Source organism: Eubalaena glacialis, chromosome 18 (assembly GCF_028564815.1).
Source record: "Eubalaena glacialis isolate mEubGla1 chromosome 18, mEubGla1.1.hap2.+ XY, whole genome shotgun sequence".
Classification (NCBI taxonomy): Eukaryota; Metazoa; Chordata; class Mammalia; order Artiodactyla; family Balaenidae; genus Eubalaena; species Eubalaena glacialis.
In genome coordinates this window covers 66,701,810-66,721,257 of record NC_083733.1, presented here as the reverse complement: position 1 = coordinate 66,721,257, position 19,448 = coordinate 66,701,810, and the positions used below count along the sequence as shown (strand labels likewise).

The following is a 19,448-nucleotide window of genomic DNA, read 5'->3' as shown; positions in this document are numbered from 1 at the left end:
TACATTTGAAAGACACACAGGACGGAAGTCCGGAAGCAGCAGCTGCAGGATTGGGATCGTGGGGTCCCTCCAGCAGCTGTGCGAGTGTGACGTTATTGGAAGTGCGCGTAGGCCCCGCCCCCGAGACCACGGCCTCGCCCCCGGCTCCGGAAACCTACGCTCACGGCCCCACCCCATAGGTCCCTCCCCCGGAAGGTCCGCCCCGCCCGTTTCCGGAAGCTGAGGGTTCCGGCCGGGCTTGCACTTCCCCACGTGAATCCCAGGCAGCGCGCTCCTAGGACCGACCCCGGGCGCGGGTCTGCGGGCGGCTGCAGTGGAACTCCCCCCGCCCCGCTCCGGCCCGGTATGAATCGCTACATTCTGCCGCTGTCCGTGCTGGGCACAGCGGTGGGTGGCGCCGTGCTGCTCAAGTGAGTACGTGCGGGTCCCCCAGGCGCGGTAGCGGCTTGCCGGTGGGCAAGGACGAGGGAGGGAAAGCCGAGTGGAGATCGCTAACCCCTGGCCCACCCAGGAGTCCTCCAGCTCACCCGTCCAGCAGTGCTCCCAGAGAATGCGGGGGCAAGCCTGGTCCCCGAGAGGGCAGGTCACGGCCCAAGGTCACCCAGAGAAAGGGGCGGATCCGGGCCCTGGTAAACATTTTGGTCTAGTTGCTTCTGGACTTTTAATGGATTAATTCATTCATTCAGCGGACACTTATTGAGCACTTCCCATATGTCAAGTCCTGGCCCAGATGCAAGGAAAGTATGTACCACCTAAGCTCCCGTTGTCCGGAATTAGAGAAACAAATTAAAATTGTCCAAGTCAGTAAGTGAAAAGATCGTATTGCGTGGTATATAGACATACTGTAGTTCTTTCTTCTCTTTCCTAGGCTAATTCGTTTAATAAAAACAAGACAAAACGGGACTAAGAAGTAAAAACTATTAGGTGTAAAATAAGCTACAAGGATATATTGCACAACCCGGGGAATATAGCAAATATTTTATAATGTTATAAATGGAATAGGTTATAAATGGAATATAACCTTTAAAAATTGTAAATCACTATATTGTACACCTGTACCTTATATAATATTGTATATCAACTACAATATAAAAATCCCCCCAAACCAAAAAACTGCTACCAAATATTCTATAGGAGCACCATTCAGTAGAACTTCCTGTGATCATCGAAATGTTTTACACTTGCCCTGTCCATTATGAGCCACACCGTGCGACTATTTTTTATTTATTTATTTATTTTTGGCTGCGTTGGGTCTTCTTTGCTGCGCACAGGCTTTCTCTAGTTGCGGCGAGCGGGGGCTACTCTTCGTTGTGGTGCGAGGGCTTCTCATGTTGTGGAGCACGGGCTCTAGGCACACGGGCTTCAGTAGTTGTGGCACGCGGGCTCAGTAGTTGTGGCTCGCGGGCTCAGTAGTTGTGGCTCGCGGGCTCTAGAGCGCAGGCTCAGTAGTTGTGGTGCACAGGCTTAGTTGTTCCGTGGCATGTGGGATCTTCCCTGACCAGGGCTTGAACCCGTGTCCCCTGCATTGGCAGACGGATTCTTAACCACTGTGCCACCAAGGAAGTCCCTGTGTGACTACTGAGCACTTAAAAGTATGACCATGTTATACTTGTAGTAACAATATTGTATTGTATTGTACACTTAAAAATTTGTTAAGAGGGTGGATCTCATGTTACGTGTTCAGGATTAGCAATATGTAATATTACTACAGTTACACAAGTGATTAGCTGGGCGTTAGGCCAGAAAGTGATTGCACTATTGAAATACCTTTTTTTTCCTCCTTAAGGCAATCAAGGATATACTCTAAATCTCTTTGGATAAATACCTTTGGGTTTGTTTATCTGCTCTATGATGAGGCTTCATTTTGAACTCGTTTCTCCTGATCTGATAAAGTCTTTTTTGTTTAGCTGGCTGATACCTTGTTATTTATAATCATTAAACAGCTGCTTTGTAAATATTAACCACCTTTTTTGGAAAGCTCTAGAAAATGGAAATAATTTTTCCTTATAATAAGATTCATCAGGGAATTCCCTGGCGGTCCAGTGGTGAGGACTCAGCACTTTCACTGCTGAGGGCCCAATCCTTGGTCGGGGAACTAAGAACCTGCAAGCTGTGTGAGTGAAGTGGCCAAAAAAAAAAAAAAAAAAAAAAAATCATTGGCTGCTGTTTTTTTTTTAAATAAATTTATTTATTTATTCTTATTTTTTATTTTTGGCTGCGTTGGGTCTTCGTTGCTGCGCGTGCACTTTCTCTAGTTGCAGCGAGCAGGGGCTACTCTTAGTTGCGGTGCGCGGGCTTCTCATTGCGGTGGTTTCTCTTGTTGCAGAGCACAGGCTCTAGGCGTGCAGGCTTCAGTAGTTGTGGCACGTGGGCTCAGTAGTTGTGGCTCGCAGGCTGTAGAACACAGGCTCAGTAGTTGTGGCGCACGGGCTTAGTTGTTCCACAGCACGTGGGATCTTCCCTGACCAGGGGTGGAACCCATGTCCCCTGCATTGGCAGGCGGATTCTTAACCACTGCGCCACCAGGGAAGTCCCTTGGCTGCTGTTTTTATTTTTATTCATGCTGATGTCTTTCAGTTCTGAAAAAGCTTAAAAATAAAAAAGTGCCAGCATGGGAAGAATAAAAGAAAGCTGAATGCCCTAGGGGGGAAAGTATGACTTTTTTTTTTTTTTTTTTTTTTTTTACTTTTTATTTTTTAAAAAATTTTTATTGGAGTATGGTTGCTTTACTATGTTGTGTTAGTTTAGGCTATTTATTTTTAATTAAATTAAAAAATTAGCCTCGGGGACTTCCCTGGTCCCCTGTGACATCTGAAAAGTCCCCTTTGATGGGTTCTGGGAATTAGGACGTGCACATTGTTGGGGGCCCTTATTCTGCTACTATGCCCACATTCCAGAGGCTAAATACTGGAAACAACTAAATGTCACCAACAGGGAACTGGCCAAATAAACAATGTCATCTCCACACAAGAGAAGGGCAATGTACAACACGGTAGCCACCAGCCACCAGAGACTAATTTTTTTCTTTTTTTAATTAATTAATTTATTTTTTATATTTATTTTTGGCTGCATTGGGTCTTCGTTGCGGTGCGCGGGCTTCTCATTGCGGTGGTTTCTCTCGTTGCGGAGCACGGGCTCAGATGTCAGATGTCACTGTGTTAAGGACCTTGAGATGGGAGATGATCTGCGTTATCCAGGTGGCGCAGCATCATCACAACGGTCCTTATAAGAGGGAGGCAGAAGCATCGGAGTCAGGGACTTGAAGATGCTGTGCCGCTGACTTTGAAGGTGAAGGAAGGGGCCACGAGCCAAGGGATGCGGGCGGCCCCTAGAATCTGGAAAAGGCATGGGGACGATTCTCAGTTCTCCCTGGAGCCTCCAGAAGGCACACAGCTCTGCCGACACCTCGATTTTAGCCCAGTGAGACCCATTTCGGACTCTGACCTGCAGACTGTAGGAAATACCGTTGCATGGTTTCAACCCACTGAGCTTGTGGTGATCTGTTACCGCAGCCACAGGGAGCGAATACAGGGGGTCTTTCTAAACTGACGATTGTCTCGCTGGGCACGCTCCCCCGCACCAGACCATGCTGAGTCCTTTACCTGTACCACGACACCGGTCCCACGGAGTTACGCGATGTCGCTTCCATCTTTCCGTTGGGGGAACACAAGCTCAGAGAGGTCATTTGCCTGAGATCACAACAGTCAGGGGCACCTGTGGTGAGAGAGGACAGACAGACCGAACTGACCTGCCGTTTTTTACCTCCAGGGACTTTGTCGCCGGCGGGGCTTGTCCCAGCAAGACCACCATTCCCGGGAAGACCGTCATTGTGACCGGCGCCAACACGGGCATCGGGAAACAGACCGCCTTGGAGCTGGCCAAAAGAGGTGAAGTCGCGGTGGGCACCTGCTTCTCTGCCTGAGGCTCGGGCGCGAGATCTGGCGGTGGATGGTTTGATTTCCCGGGGGATGTTAAGGCATCTGATTCTTTTGGTTGCAAGTGGCAGAAACAAACTCACGCCAGCTTAAGCCCCAAAGCCTCATGTCTCTGGAAGAGGGAAGGGCGGGTTCAGGGTCTCACAGGAGGCCATGGACACTCAGCAGTTACTGGTTTGGGTTTTTCTCTTTGCGTCGGCTGTGCCCTTTCCTACTGTAGTTGGACTCAGTCCTAATGGCTGGGTCAGGGCCTGGGTCAGAGGTTGGGGGTCAGGCTCTCCCAAGCTTACTGGTCAGGCGTTTTGCAGAAAGAACACCCTTCGATTTGGGTCTGTTTGACGTTTTCCTCGTGGTCAGACTGGGCTTGTGGAGAAGTGCCCTCCTCAGCACATGCCGATGTCTTTTGAACTTGGAATCAGTGGGGTTTCCTGTGGGCTCAGGCACGAGAAAGGGAGGAGTTAAGGTTTTTGTTTGAACAGCTGGAAGACCAAAGCTGCCTTGGCTGGGACGGGGAGGCCAGGGCAGGGCAGGGGTGAGGGCTGGGGAGACCGGAAGCTCTCCTTGGGCTGGTCGAGTCGAGGTGGCCAGTGAATGGGTCCCTGATGGACTGACCAGGCCTGAGCTGCCTGTTCACCCCTGAGGTGAGAGCGGTGGGGGGCCATGAGGGCAGCCCCCCTGCCCCCCACACCACATGGGGTTTCCCCAAGGGAGGGACAGGTGCTCCTTTCAGGAAAAAGCGAGAAGGGAGGGACTTCCCTGGTGGCGCAGTGGTTAAGAATCCGCCTGCCAACGCAGGGGACGTGGGTTCAAGCCCTGGTCTGGGAAGGTCCCACATGCCACGGAGCCACTAAGCCCGCGAGCCACAACTACTGAGCCCACAAGCCACAACTCCTGAAGCCCACGCACCTAGAGCCCGTGCTCCGCAACAAGAGAAGCCACCGCAATGAGAAGCCCACACACTGCAATGAAGAGTAGCCCCTGCTCTCCGCAATTAGAGAAAGCCCACGTGCAGCAACAAAGACCCAGTGCAGCCAAACATAAATAAATAGATAAATTAAAAAAAAGAAATTTAAAAAATGAAAACAAAAACTAAGACAGCTAATTTATTTAAAGAAAAAAAAAAGTGAGAAGGGAAATTGGGCCAACACCCACTGTGGTCCCTTGAGAGCCAGGCTGCCACTGGGAGGACAGACAGATCCGGGGCTTGATGAGTCCATTCTGGACTGTGTGATGGGGGGGCCAGATGTGTAGGAGGCAGCTGGCCCAGCTGTGGAGGATGAGCCCCGTAGACCCACGCAGTCGGCATGCTTGCTGCCCATCCTCCTCTCAATCCCTGTTTCTTCTCACTTTTCTAATTTGAAAAAAAGAGTTTAAAAAAATTAAATTTTTTCCTTTTTTTTTTTTTTTAATTTTGGCTGTGCCGCCCCGGCATGAGGGAACTTAGTTCCCCGACCAGGGATGGAACCTGCACCCCCTACAGTGGAAGCACGGAGCCTTAACCCGCTGGACCGCCAGGGAAATCCCCCAAAAGTTTTCTTTTTAAAGGCTGTATTAAGATTTAATTCACACATTTAAAGTATACACTTCCATGATTTTTAGTATATTCACAGAATTGTGCAACCGTCACCGCTTTCCATTTTAGAACATTTTTCATCACCCCAAAACGAAACCTGGCTCCTCTAAGCCATCATCCCCTAATTTCCCTTCCCCGCCAAAGCTAGGAAACCACTAATCTTCCTTCTATGGATTTGCCTCTTCTGGACATTTCAGATAAATGAATCATGCACTCTGTGTCCTTTTGTGTCTGGCTTCTTTCACTGAGCATCACGTTTGTGAGGTTCATCCATGGTGTAGATATGTTGGAATTTCCTTCCTTTTCATGGCTAATATTCCACTGATGGACAAACCACATTTCACTTATTCATTCATCCCTTAAAAAAATTTTTTTTTAATTAAAAAATTTTTTTAAATTTTATATTGGACTGTAGTTGATTTACAATGTTGTGTTAGTTTCAGGTGTACAGCAAAGTGATTCAGTTATACGTATACATGTATCCGTTCTTTTTCAAGTTCTTTTCTCATTTAGGTTGTTGCAGAATATTGAGTAGAGTTCCCTGTGCTGTACAGTAGGTCCTTGTTGGTTATTTATTTTATGTATAGTAGTGTGTACATGTCAATCCCAGACTCCCAATTTATCCCTCCCCAGCAATATTCATTTATCCCTTGATGGACATTTGGATTGTTTCCACCTCTGGCTATTCTGCATAGTGCTGCTGTGTACATCTGAGTACACATTTTTGTGTGGACTTACGTTTTCATTTATCTTTGGTATCTATACTTAGGAGTGGATCTTTTTTTTTTAATTTTTAAAAAATTTTTATTGGAGTATAGTTGATTTACAATGTTGTTTCAGGTGTACAGCAAAGTGAATCAGTTATACATATACATATATCCACTCTTTTTTTTTTTAAGATTATTTTCCCATATAGGCCATTACAGAGTATTGAGTAGAGTTCCCTGTGCTATACAGCAGGTTCTTATTAGTTATCTATTTTATATATAGTAGTGTGTATATGTCAATCCCAATCTCCCAATTTATCCCCCCCATCCCCTGGTAACCATAAGTTTGTTTTCTGCATACATGACTCTACTTCTGTTATGTAGATTACTTCATTTGTACCCTTTTTTTGGATTCCACATATAAGTGATATCATCTGATATTTGTCTTTCTCCGTCTGACTTAGTTCCCTCAGTATGACAGTCTCTAGGTCCATCCATGTTGCTGCAGGTGGCATTATTTTGTTCTTTTTATGGCCGAGTAGTATTCCATTGTATATATATACCACATCTTCTTTATCCATTCCTCTGCTGATGGACATTTAGGTTGCTTCAGGAGTGGAAATTTTAAAAAAATTTCATTAAAAATTTTTTTTTTTTTTTTGGTCTGGCTCTTCCAGGAGGTACCATCATTCTGGCCTGTCGAGACTTGGAGAAGTGTGAGGCGGCAGCCAAGGAGATTCGAGGGGAGACCCTTAATCACCACGTCAACGCCCGGCATCTGGACTTGGCCTCCCTTAAGTCCATCCGAGAGTTTGCAGCGAAGATCATTGAAGGTGAGAGGGATGATGCTGGCCTTGTGGGGTGAGGACTTGGGCGGCCAGGCTGTGAGGAGGGAATTACACCAGGCAGGTCCTAGAGCCGGGTATTGGTCGCCACCTGTTTTCGTTCAGCCTTTGGGTAAAGATTTTACATTTTTTTCTCTTCTGACATTTTCACGTTTACATGGGGGAAAGAAAATTAAAAGAATAACATTTCATGACACGTGACCATTATATGGAATTCAGATTTTATTTTATTTTGGCCGTGCCACATGGCTTGTGGGATTTCTTTCTTTCTTCTTCCTTTTTTAAAAAATTTATTTATTTATTTATTTATTTTATGGCTGTGTTGGGTCTTCGTTTCTGTGCAAGGGCTTTCTCTAGTTGCGGCGAGCGGGGGCCACTCTTCATCGCGGTGCGCAGGCCTCTCACTATCGCAGCCTCTCTTGTTGCGGAGCACAGGCTCCAGACGCGCAGGCTCAGTAGTTGTGGCTCATGGGCCTAGTTGCTCCGCGGCATGTGGGATCTTCCCAGACCAGGGCTCGAACCCGTGTCCCCTGCATTAGCAGGCAGATTCTCAACCACTGCGCCACCAGGAAAGCCCTCTTCTTTTTTTTTTTTTTTATAAATTTATTTTATTTATTTATTTTTTGCTGTGTTGGGTCTTCGTTGCTGCACATAGGCTTTCTCCAGTTGCGGCGAGCGGGGGCTACTCTTCGTTGTGGTGTGCAGGCTTCTCATTGAGGTGGCTTCTCGTTGCGGAGCACGGGCTCTAGGCGCGTGGGCTCAGTAGTTGTGGCACGCGGGCTCAGTAGTTGTGGCTCGCGGGCTCTAGAGTGCAGGCTCAATAGTTGTGGCACACGGGCTTAGTTGCTCCGCGGTATGTGGGATCTTCCCGGACCAGGGATCGAACCCGTGTCCCCTGCATTGGCAGGCGGATTCCCAACCACTGCACCACCAGGGAAGTCCTGGGATTTCTTTTTTTTTTAATTAATTAATTAATTTATTTATTTATTTTTGGCTGTGTTGGGTCTTCATTGCTGCGCGCAGGCTTTCTCTACTTGCGGCGAGCGGGGGCTACTCTTTGTTGCGGTGCGCAGGCTTCTCATTGCGGTGGCTTCTCTTGTTGCAGAGCACGGGCTCTAGGCGCTCGGGCTTCAGTAGTTGTGGCACGTGGGCTCAGTAGTTGTGGCTCGTGGGCTTTAGAGCGCAGGCTCTAGAGCGCAGGCTCAGTAGCTGTAGCGCACGGGCTTAGTTGCTCTGCAGCATGTGGGATCTTCCCGGACCAGGGCTCGAACCCACATCCCCTGCATTGGTAGGCGGATTCTTAACCACTGCACCACCAGGGAAGCCCTGGCTTGTGGGATCTTAGTTCCTGGACCAGGGATGGAACCCACGCCCTTGGCAGTGAAAGCGCAGAGCCCTAACCACTGGACCACCAGGGAGTTCCCAGAATTCAGATTTTAGTTTCCATAAAGTTTTATTGTCATGCAGCCATGCCCATTGTTTTACGTATTATCTGTGGCTGCTTTAGTCCTGGGAGGGCAGAGTTTAGTAGAGACAGACCATATCGCCTGCAAAGCCAGAAATATTTACTACCTGGTCCTTTACAGAAGTAGTTAACTGACTGCTGTCTAGGAAAACTAAGTCCTGTGTGTCCTTGGATCCTACAAGAAGTAGAGGCCAAGGAGGGAGGAAGAGTTAGCCAGGTGGAGAAGGGCAGAAACACTGATTCAGCCAACATTTCCGGAGGCTCTCTGGCTCTTGGGTGACGCAGGTGACACAGACGTGAGTCAGATTCAGGCTCTGCTTCCGAGGAGCGCCCGGGCCGGTGGGGGACACGGCCGTGACAGTAGGTAACTAAGGGTTAGTGCAGAGAATCTGGAACTCCCACATTCTTTGCTGGGTGTTTCTTTTTGCAAATCCAGGGATCAGGCTGGCATTTCTCTGCACTTCCGTCACGTTGATGCCTGACTCACTCTTTTTGCTCCCCACCACATGGTCTCAGAACCACTTACGAATTTATTTTTTTCAAACAGGAATAAAATTTGGAGGGTTAAACGTTCAGAAAGTGCAAATGGGGATACAGCAAAACCTCTTCCCGCCACGCCTGCCATTAGCTCCCAGCATGCCGTCCTCAGATGTGTTCAGTGCTCCACGTCTTGTGTGTCCTTCTGGGGCCCATTTATGCATTTATAAAGCAAACGGGGATACACTTGCCCTTGGCTTCTTTGTACAAAGCGGAGCCTGTTATATACCTGGTGCTGCCCCTTGCTTTTTCTCCCCGGTTCTATCTTGGAGATCGTTGAAGGCAGAATTTTTTCCTTCTTTTCTTGTGGCTAGCTTGTGTTTTTTTTGTTGTTTTGGTCTTTTTTTTGGCTACTGCGTGGCATGTGGGATCTTAGTTCCCTGACCAGGGGTGGAACCCGTGCCCCCTGCAGGAGAAGCATGGAGTCCTAACCCCTGGACTGCCAGAGTATTCCTGTGTGTGTATTTTTTAAATTTTCATTGAAATATAGTTGATTTACAGTGTTTTTGTAGTTTCAGGTGTACAGCAAAGTGATTCAGTTATATACACACACATGCTCACACACACACACACAAAAATTCTTTTTTAGATTCTTTTCCATTATAGATTATTACAAGATATTGAATATAGTTCCCTGTGCTATATAGTAGGTAGGTCCTTGTTGGTTATCTCTTTTATATATAGTGATGTGTATATTTTAATCCCCAGCTCCTAATTTATCCCTCCCCCCCTTCTCCATTGGTAACCATAAGTTTGTTTTCTAGGCCTGTGAGTCTATTTCTGCTTTGTAAATAAGGTCATTCGTATCATTTTTTTAGATTCCACATGTGATATCATATGGTATCTGTCTTTTTCTTTCTGACTGACTTCACTTTGTGTGATAATCATCTAGGTCCATCCACGTCGCTGCAAATGGCATTATTTCATTCTTTTTTATGGCTGAGTAATATTCCATTGTATATATGTACCACATCTTCTTTATCCATTCCTCTGTCGATGGACACTTAGGTTGCAGAAAATACTTGTCGAATGGATACTAACGAAGCCGTTCTACCCAGCAGGTTCTATTATCACCCCTTTTACAGAAGGGGAAACTGAGTCACACATTGGTCCTCACCCCTGTCTTCCAGAGGAGGAGCGAGTGCACATCCTGGTCAATAACGCAGCCGTGATGCGGTGCCCCCACTGGACCACCGAGGACGGCTTTGAGATGCAGCTTGGCGTTAACTACCTGGGTGAGGCTGCAGGCTGTGTGGCATCGGCCTGGGATGTGAGCAGGAGTCCCCGTGGGCCAGACACAGGCTCCGGGAGGGGTCTTCCTCTCTCCAGTGTGGCCAGGCGGCCGTGAGTAGGGTCACCTGGCAGCTCAGGGAATCGCCTGTTCATCGCTGGACCCTCAGTCCTTCAGACCTTCCATCAGCCTCTTGGCCATTTGTCCCTTTGTCTGTCTGTCCTCCAGTTTCTGTCTGCCCTTCTCTCACTGTGTCAGTTTATCTGTTGTCACCCTGAATGCATCTGCAGTCCATTAGTAAGGGTGATGGATGTTGGGTAGACACCAATCATATAGGATTAGGGCCCACCCTAATGACCTCACCCTAATGGCCTCATTTTACCTTGATCACCTCTCTAAAGACCCTCTCTCCAAATAAGGTCACATGCTGATGTACTGGAGGGTAGGGCATATTTTTTTAGGGGGGTTGGGGAGGGTGACACAATTCACCCATAACACATGTGACTTGTGACTACCCTTCACCCCCTATGGGCTGGGACTCAAGTCATGTGACCTGATGGAGCTGCAAGGGAGTCTGGGAAATGTAGTCTTTCACTGGGCAGTCTCATGCATAACCCAAAATTCTATCAGTGAAGAAGAAATGGAGAAAGGATTTTGGGAGACAGAAGGCATTCTCTTCTCCAGCTGACCTCATAGAGGGTTATCACAGGGCTTTGTGATAATTTGTTGTCAGGAATGTTTCGTACATTGTAGGATTTTTTCTTGCCATGCCACACGGCTTGTGGGATCTCAGTTCACTGACCAGGGATTGAACCCTGACTGCAGCAGTGAAAACCCAGAATCCTAACCACTAGGCCACCAGGGAACTCCCACATTGTAGGATTTTTAGCAGCATCCCTGGCCTCCACCCACTAGGTGGCAGTAGCACTCCCTCCACTGTCCACAGTTGTGATGATCAAAATTGTCTCTAGATGGTGCCAAATGCCTGCTGGTGGGGGGCACAAAGTTGGACCGTGTTGAGAAACATGGGTTATGGGAGGATGAAATAAGGTGATGTTCTCAGTATGGTCCTATGCACGGGACAAGAATTCAGTGAAAGTTATCTTTTCGTTTTCCATCATCCAGGTCACTTTCTTTTGACGAACTTGCTGCTGGACAAGCTGAAAGCCTCTGCTCCTTCGCGCATCATCAACCTCTCGTCCTTGGCCCACGTTGCTGGGCACATAGACTTCGAGGACTTGAACTGGGAGAAGAGGAAGTATGACACTAAGGCAGCCTACTGCCAGAGCAAGCTGGCCGTTGTCCTCTTCACCAAGGAGCTGAGCCGGCGGCTGCAAGGTGCGTGTGGCGAGCCTCGCTGGTCTCCCCTTTCCTTTAGCTCCGAGCCTGAAACAGTCCTGCTGTGACCCTGGGTGGACGGGAGGTCAAGCATTGGCTCCAGGACCGAGTAGGCAAACGTATGACACACTTACCACCACGCTCCCTGCTGGTGCCTGAAGCAGACATCACTAATCAATCACAGCATTCTTCTCTGCTCATCCCGGACAGGCACCTGAGCCTTTGGTGCTCTAGACCAGTGAACCTTTGGCAATATCTGGAGACATTTTTTGCTGTCAGTTTGGGGAGCAGGGGCGGGTTGGGTGATGTTCCTGGCATCTAGTGGGCAGAGGCCAGGGATGCTGCTCAACATCCTACAGGGCACAGGATAAAGAATCATCCGACCTCAGTGTCCATAGTGCTGAAGTTGAAAAGTCTGCCCTTTGCCTTTGCTTCTCAAAGAGTCAGTAGACCAGCAGTGTCAGCTCACCTGGGTGTTTGTCATAATTGCAGCATCTCAGACCCCACCCTGACCCACTGCTTCAGACTCTGTGGGGTGGAGCCCGGCGGTCTGGGCTTCTCAAGCCCTCCAGGTGATTTTTACACACTCAGGTTCAGAGGCTCTGCCCTGGACAGCCATGAGTCAGAGCTGCCTTGTAAGTGAAACCGGGCATGTGGAGGCTTCAGAGCAAGAGGGCGACATGGATTCAGGGGGAGCCCCCTAGGATGGTTGGTATCAGCCTTCCTGGTGAGGGGTGAACCTGATGTCTGCCTGCCTCACTTTTTCCTTCTCTCCCCAGGCACGGGCGTGACTGTCAATGCCTTGCACCCCGGCGTGGCCAGGACAGAGCTGGGCAGACACACGGGCATGCACAGGTCCGCCTTCTCCAGCCTCACGCTCGGTAAGTCCCCTCCTGGTCTGGGGTCCCTTAACCGAACCCCTGTCCTCCTAGCTTGGGGCTCAGGACCCTCCCTCAGTGTATTAGGGTCTTCCTGAGAAACAGAACCAATAGGAAAGGATATACGTAGGTACTTAGAGAGATTTATTAGGGGGGATTGGCTCATGCATCTGTGGGGGCTGAGAAGTCCCAGGGTCTGCTCTGTATGCCAGAGGCCCAGGAACGCTGACGGTGTAGTTGCAGTACAAACCCGAAGGCCTGAGCGCCAGGGGAACCGATGGTGCAAGTCCCGGTCCAAGTCGGGAGGCCAGGAGCGCCAGTGTCTGAGGCCAGGAGGAAATGGATGTCCCTGCTCAAGGAGAGAGAGAGAATTCGCCCTTTCTCCACCTTTTTGTTCTATTTTCACCCCCAACTAATTGCATGGTGCCCACCCACATTGGTGAGGGTGGATTTTACATAGTCTATTGATTCAAATGCTAAATCTCTTCACACCCTCCCAGACACCCCAGAAATAATGTGTTACCTGCTCTCTGGACATCCCTTAGCCCTGTCAAGTTCACACATGAAATTAACATCACACTCAGAGACTATCTCAGGGGCTTTGCTCTGCCCCCTGCCCTGTATCTTCCTTGGTACTGAGTCACTTTCATATGTCTACCCAGCCTGCCAGCCTCAGAATAGCCCTGGGAAACAGGCCAGAGCCTGTTTGATGAGACTGTTTCAGAGGTGGAGGTCATGGAGCTGACTTCCTGGAGTCCGGCTGTGCTTGGGGTAACTCCAGTTTCATCCCAGACTAGCTGGGCCACCCAGCAAAGTGATTTCTCTCCGAACCTCCCTTTCCTTATCTGCAAAATGAGGGTCATGGTAGTACCTGCCTCAGTGGGGAGGATTAGATGAGCCCTCCCTAAAAGGGCCAGCACAATTCCTGGCTGAATAAATAATTAGAGCTTTATAACTAGTGTTTATAATCCTGAAAAACATTCAGTTGGTGGGGGCTAGGTATCAGGGACCTTAAGCTGAAGCTGGCACTGGAGACACTCAATACACAGAAGCTACTTTAAAGAAAGATCCGGGGGGGGGGGTGAGGACTTGGGGCTGACATAGAGGAGGGGGACCTTCTGTTTGCCTGGGAAAAGCCAGGGGGGCTTCTTGGAGGAGGCAGCTTTCAAGCTGGTCCCTGCATCTGGAATTATTTGTCTGGGCAGTGCCAAGGAAGGGAGCTCCTGGTGTTGGGAACCAGAGGGGCAAAGGCCTGGAGGAGAGCTCTGTGGGACTCCAGGGAAACTTCTGGCCTTCATGGGCCCTAAGCCACCTGGGGTGGTGCTGGGCTTTCTGTATCTTCCTCTCTGAATGTGTGGACTGAACTCTCTGTGGGCTGATGCAGGGCCCATCTTCTGGCTGCTGGTCAAGAGCCCCCAGCTGGCGGCCCAGCCCAGCACCTACCTGGCTGTGGCGGAGGAGTTGGAGGGCGTTTCTGGAAAGTACTTTGAGGGACTCAAAGAGAAGGCTCCGGCCCCGGAAGCTGAGGATGAGGAGGTAGCCCAGAGGCTTTGGGCTGAAAGTGCCCGCTTTGTGGGCTTGGAGATGTCCTATGGATCCTCTGAGAGGGGACAGCCCCTCCCCAAATAACTTCTGGGAGCAGGTATGAAAGCCACCAGGGAGGCAGTCACCAAGATGGAACGGCAGCCAACCAAAGCTGGCTGCCATGCCCGCAGCACCCTCTAGGTGGCAGTATTGGCCAAGGAATGCTGGCTGCCATGCCCGCAGCACCCTCTAGGTGGCAGTCTTGGCCAAAGAATGCTGGCTGCCATGCCTGCAGCGCCCTCTAGGTGGCAGTATTGCCCCTTTTCTGGCCACAGTGGATTGGACAGCAGGTGAGCCCCTGACCCAGGGGCTGGCTGGTACAGTGTGCCCTGCTGCCAGCAGGTGAGCTGGGTCATCAGATGCCTCCCTTGGGAATCCAAACCAGGAATTTTGGGGGGCGGCATCAGCTCCCTTTGGTGTGGGCCATGTCAGGGACTGGATGGCCGTGGGCAAGTTGTCTGGCAGATGCTTGAGTTCATGGTCCCCCGTGGGACCTTGCACACCTCCAGTCTCCTCTCTGAGCCTTGGCTTCTCCAGCTGTAAACTGTGAAGAATAACCTGACTACCTCATTGGATGGCCGTGAGTTATCGCCGGGCTTGGAGAATGGCAGCTGCATATTCCTTGCCGTTGGATGTTTACTGAGGACCTTCTGTGTGCCAGACCCTGGCAAGGTGCTGGGGATGCCCCCCAGGAACAGACCGACTCAGATCTGGCCTTGTTATCTCTGAGTCACGCTGGGGACAGCATGGTGGGGAGGAACCACTGGGGAACCAGGCTGCCTGGGATCACGACCTCCCCTCCAATTCCTGTGGGGATTTCAACTGTAGACGCTCAAACTTGCTCTTTAGTAATAAAAAGAAAAAATTTAACTGAGTCATGGCTTTTATTTTCTTCCTCGTGTGGGTGTGTGGCGGGGGGGTGGAGAAGGGGCAGTGCCAATGAGCTGAACAGAAAGAACTTGTATTTATTGCATTTAGGAAACTGGGTGAGTGGTTTAAATATTGCCAGGGCAGTAAACCACTCAGAAGTTCAGACTTTTGGGGGAATTCCCTGGCGGTCCAGTGGTTAGGGCTCCGCGCTTCCACTGCGGGGGGCACGGGTTTGATCCCTCGTTGGGGAACTAAGATCCCACGTGCTGCACAGTGTGGCCAAAAATGAAGAAGAAAAATTCAAACTTTTAGAGACGAAAGGTGTCCTTCCCTCCTTTCACATGGCAACAGTCGTTGAAGTCTGCGGAGAAATGGGGCTGACACTCAGGTCGGTCACAGCATTGAAGGGGGCACCGCAAAGCTCAGTAATCAAGACAAAAATGTTTTAACATTAAAAAATGTAATATATGAGATAATTGTGGGGCGCTGCTCCACATCCTACGATACACAGAACGACAGAGAATGATCGTGTTCCAAATGTCATCGGTGCTGAGGGCGGGGAGTGGTGGAAGAGGAACTAAAGATGACCCAGCGCTTCATAAACACAGTGAGCTTTCCTTCTGTTACCGCATCAGATGGAAAATAGCCAAAGGACATGTGTGGGGTGACCTGGCCCTGGTAGGTAGCTTTGAATGAACCCCACCTCCCTGTTTGTGCCCGATGTCTTCTCACTCTGTGGGCTGGACCTAGAGACTCATTTCTTTCTTTCTTTCTTTTTTTAAAAAATTTTTTGGCTCTGCCGGTCTTAGTTGCAGCACGCAGGATCTTCATTGCTGTGTGCAGATCTTTAGTTGCGGCATGTGGGATCTAGTTCCCTGACCAGGGGTCGAACCTGGGCCCCCTGCATTGGGAGCGTGGAGTCTTACCCACTGGACCACCAGGGAAGCCCCTAGAGACTCATTTCTAACAAACAGAATAGGGCAAAGGGGATGGACATGGACCGTGGGATTAGGTTACAAAAGCCTGACTTCTGTATCGCTGGCTCCCCCCACCCCTCCCCACATCCCCACTCGCCAGCTGCCATGCTGTGGGCGGCCCTTGGAGGGACCCGAAGTGGGTCTCTCTGGGCTGAAATCAAGGAGTGAACAGTTCTGAGAGAAAGACAAATACCATATGATATCATCATATGTGTAATCTAATTAAAAAATGATACAAACGAAGTTATTTACAGAACAGAAACAGACCTACAGATATCAGAAAACAAACTTACGGCCACCAAAGGGGAAACGTGTGTGTGTGTGAGGGGGAGGGATAAATCAGGAGCTCGGGATTGACATACGCACACTACTATATAAGATAGCTAACCAACCAGGACCTACTGGATGGCACAGGGAACTCTACTCAGTATTCTGTGATAACCTATATGAGAAAAGAATCTGAAAAAGAATGAATACGTGTGTATGTATAACTGAATCACTTTGCTCTACACCTGAAACCAACACAACATTGTAAATCAACTCTACTCAAATAAAAGTAAAAAAAAAAAAAGAGTGCACAGGTATGGTTCCTTCTGGAGGCTCCCAGGGAGAACCTGTTTCCTTACGTTTTTCCAGCTTCTAGAGGCGCCTGCACTTCTTGGCCTGTGGCCCCTTCATCTGCAGAGCAGGCAATGGCAGGCCAGGTCCTTCTCACGCTGCCATCTCTCTGTTTCTCCCGCTTCTGCCTCCATCTCCTGTTTTTAAGGACTCTTGTGATATCACTTGGCCCATCCAGATAATCCAGGATCATCTTCCTCCTTTAAAGTCAGCTGATTAGAAACTTTAATCCCATCATCTACCTTAATCCCCCCTTTGCCATGTAAAGTAACAGGGTTCTGGGGAATAGGATGTGGACGTCTTTGGGGGGACCCACTTTTCTGCCTACCACTCTGTCCTTTTCAAAATCTGCCTCCTTAACACCCCCAGTGTACTTCCCATGCATTCCTTTCTGCTCAAATAAAGAGGAATAAGCTTCAGGGACTTCCCTGGCAGTCCAGGGGTTAGGACTCTGCACTTCCACTGCAGGGGGCACGGGTTCGATCCCCAGTCAGGGAACTAAGATCCCACATGCCACGTGGCGAGGGCAAAAAAAATTTTTTTTTTATTAAAAAAAAAAAAAAGCTTCACCAGTGTTGCTTGCAAGCAAATCAACTGAGAAGAACAGATTTTTAAAATCACAAACTCCCTACCCGCTAAAAAAGAAGAAAAAAAAGAAAAAAACTTGGGGGTGTGTTAGCAAGAAGAGGAGCTGGAATTCATAAGTCTGATTCTAGAACCCACTTTCTTTTTTGGGGGAGCGTTAGAGGTCTAAATGCCCAGGAGAACAGCTAACCACAGGGAGATTTGTCTATTATGTAGATGTGAGCAACACACCTCAGGGCTAATGCTAACCACAAACCTTCACAACCAATATCTGCTTCCTTTCTGAAACAGAAACCCCGAGGACCACAAATGTTGACTCACAAATCAACCTAATCCCCATCTACTTCTCTGAAGGCTTTGAGGTGATTCACAAACCTAGCTAGACCTTCAGACTGATGAAAGATGATAGAAACCAACCTAAAACAAAACAATGCAAAACAAAACCCAAAGCCACAGAAGCCCAGAGAGGAGATGGTGCAAAGTAATAAACAGACCCAGGAATGCAACGTGGAAGGACAATGCTTCAGGGGGTGGGTTCTTCACAAAGGGAAACCAAGTTAGGGTCAAATCCTTCATACCTCACTCTGGGGCTTGGAAATTCTGTCAGGATGCCTTGGGCTGCTGATGACAGGACATACTCAAAGGATGTAAGCTGAGCTGACTTTCACCCCAGGCAAAAGCAAGAAGGAAGGCTATTTCACAGAAGTAGAAGCCCAGGGGTGTGGCAGGCTTTGAGTCCAGCGACATCATCAAGATTCCTACTGCCTGACGACGGTCTGACAATTACCAATGCAACGTCATCCCAAGGCTGGGTGTTTGTAACAGGTTGAATGGTGGGGTGCCTCCCCCTAAAAGATATGTCCAAGTCCTAACTCCCAATACCTGTGAATGGGAGCCAATTTGGAAAAAGTTTCTTTGCCGATGTAATTAGGGATCTCGAGATGAGATTGTCCTAGATTATCTGGGTGGACCCTAAATCCAACAAGTGTCCTTAGAAGACAGAGCAGAGGAAGAAGCAATGAGGGGATTGAGGGCAGAGACAGGGGTGATGCAGCCTCAAATCGAGGAATGGCTGGAGCCCCCAGAAGCTGCAAAAGGCAAGGAACAGAATCTCCCCCAGAGCTTCTGGAGGGTGCGTGCCCCGCCCCGCCCCGCCCTGCCCCAACACCTTGAATTTGGACTTCTGGCCTCTGGAACTGTGAGAGAATACATTTATGTTGTTCTAAGTCACCAAGGTGATGGTATTTGTTACAGCAGCCAGAGGAAACTAATGCAGTCTCTTTGGGGGGTGGGTCACGAGATGACTACCAGAGCCAATTTGTTTTTCGCCCAGTGACGGGGAGAGAAGCATTTCTCTCTCTTTTTTTTTTTTAATTTATTTTTGGCTGTGTTGGGTCTTCGTTTCTGTGCGAGGGCTTTCTCTAGTTGCGGCGAGCGGGGGCCACTCTTCATCGCGGTGCGCGGGCCTTTCACTGTCGCGGCCTCTCTTGTTGCGGAGCACAGGCTCCAGACGCGCAGGCTCAGTAGTTGTGGCTCACGGGCTTAGTTGCTCCGCGGCATGTGGGATCTTCCCAGACCAGGGCTCGAACCCATGTCCCCTGCATTGGCAGGTGGATTCTTAACGACTGCGCCACCAGGGAAGTCCACGTTCCTGTCAGGCATGTGGGAATCTTAGCTCCCGGACCAGGGATCGAACCTGCACCGCCTGCATTGGAAGGCGAAGTCTTAACCACTGAACCACCAGGGAAGTCCCTAAAGGTGGAAGCTTTAATTAATGGAATTAATTTTTAAAAAGCCAGCTTTTGGTTAGTTTTGGGTTTTATGAAGTTTTTTGTTTTTTGGTTTAATACTTTTTTTTTTTTTTGGCCGAGCCTTGTGGGATCTTAGTTTCCTGACCAGGGATGGAACCCGTGTCCCCTGCAGTGGAAGCTTGGAGTCCTAACCACTGGAGAGCCAGGGAAGTCCCTCACTGTTGTTTTTTCAGGGCTAAGATCCCCTCCATCTTTGCCCCATGTTTTCAACCCCAGTAGCACTGGGTCTGCAATCCCCATCAGGGACTCTTTGGTCACAGGTCAACAAGCTGACATTTGAAAGTGGCTCTGCCCCATAGACCCTCATACAATGATGGAAATGTCCTTTATCATTTGAGTTTTACTAGGGCTGTGCTGTCCCATATGGGAGCTGTTAGGCACTCAGTGGCTGCAGGGCACATCACGTGCCTATTGCAACTGAGGAAGTGAATTTTAAGTTTTATTTAATTTTCATTAACTTAAAGCAAAAGAACTGCCTCTAGCTAGCTGCTGCC

At 49.1% G+C, this 19,448-nt stretch overlaps 1 protein-coding gene across 1 annotated transcript; it reads left to right on the top strand.

Moving 5' to 3' along the window:
* The first annotated feature begins 209 nt into the window (after positions 1-209).
* RDH13 (retinol dehydrogenase 13) lies at positions 210-14,967 on the top strand. The gene is made up of 7 exons (XM_061173879.1): positions 210-410; positions 3,769-3,887; positions 6,893-7,048; positions 10,193-10,297; positions 11,419-11,631; positions 12,411-12,512; positions 13,894-14,967. The coding sequence occupies exons 1-7, from the start codon at positions 346-348 to the stop codon at positions 14,136-14,138; spliced, it is 1,005 nt and encodes a 334-aa protein (XP_061029862.1). The 5' UTR covers positions 210-345; the 3' UTR covers positions 14,139-14,967.
* The last annotated feature ends 4,481 nt before the right edge of the window (positions 14,968-19,448 follow it).

Bases quoted from the DNA above. Each gene is read 5' to 3' on its own strand.
- RDH13 (XM_061173879.1), top strand. From the start codon at position 346: ATGAATCGCTACATTCTGCCGCTGTCCGTGCTGGGCACAGCGGTGGGT. The intron at 411-3,768 runs GTGAGTACGTGC...TTTTACCTCCAG, and splicing joins GGTGGCGCCGTGCTGCTCAA to GGACTTTGTCGCCGGCGGGG. The intron at 7,049-10,192 runs GTGAGAGGGATG...CCTGTCTTCCAG, and splicing joins TGCAGCGAAGATCATTGAAG to AGGAGGAGCGAGTGCACATC.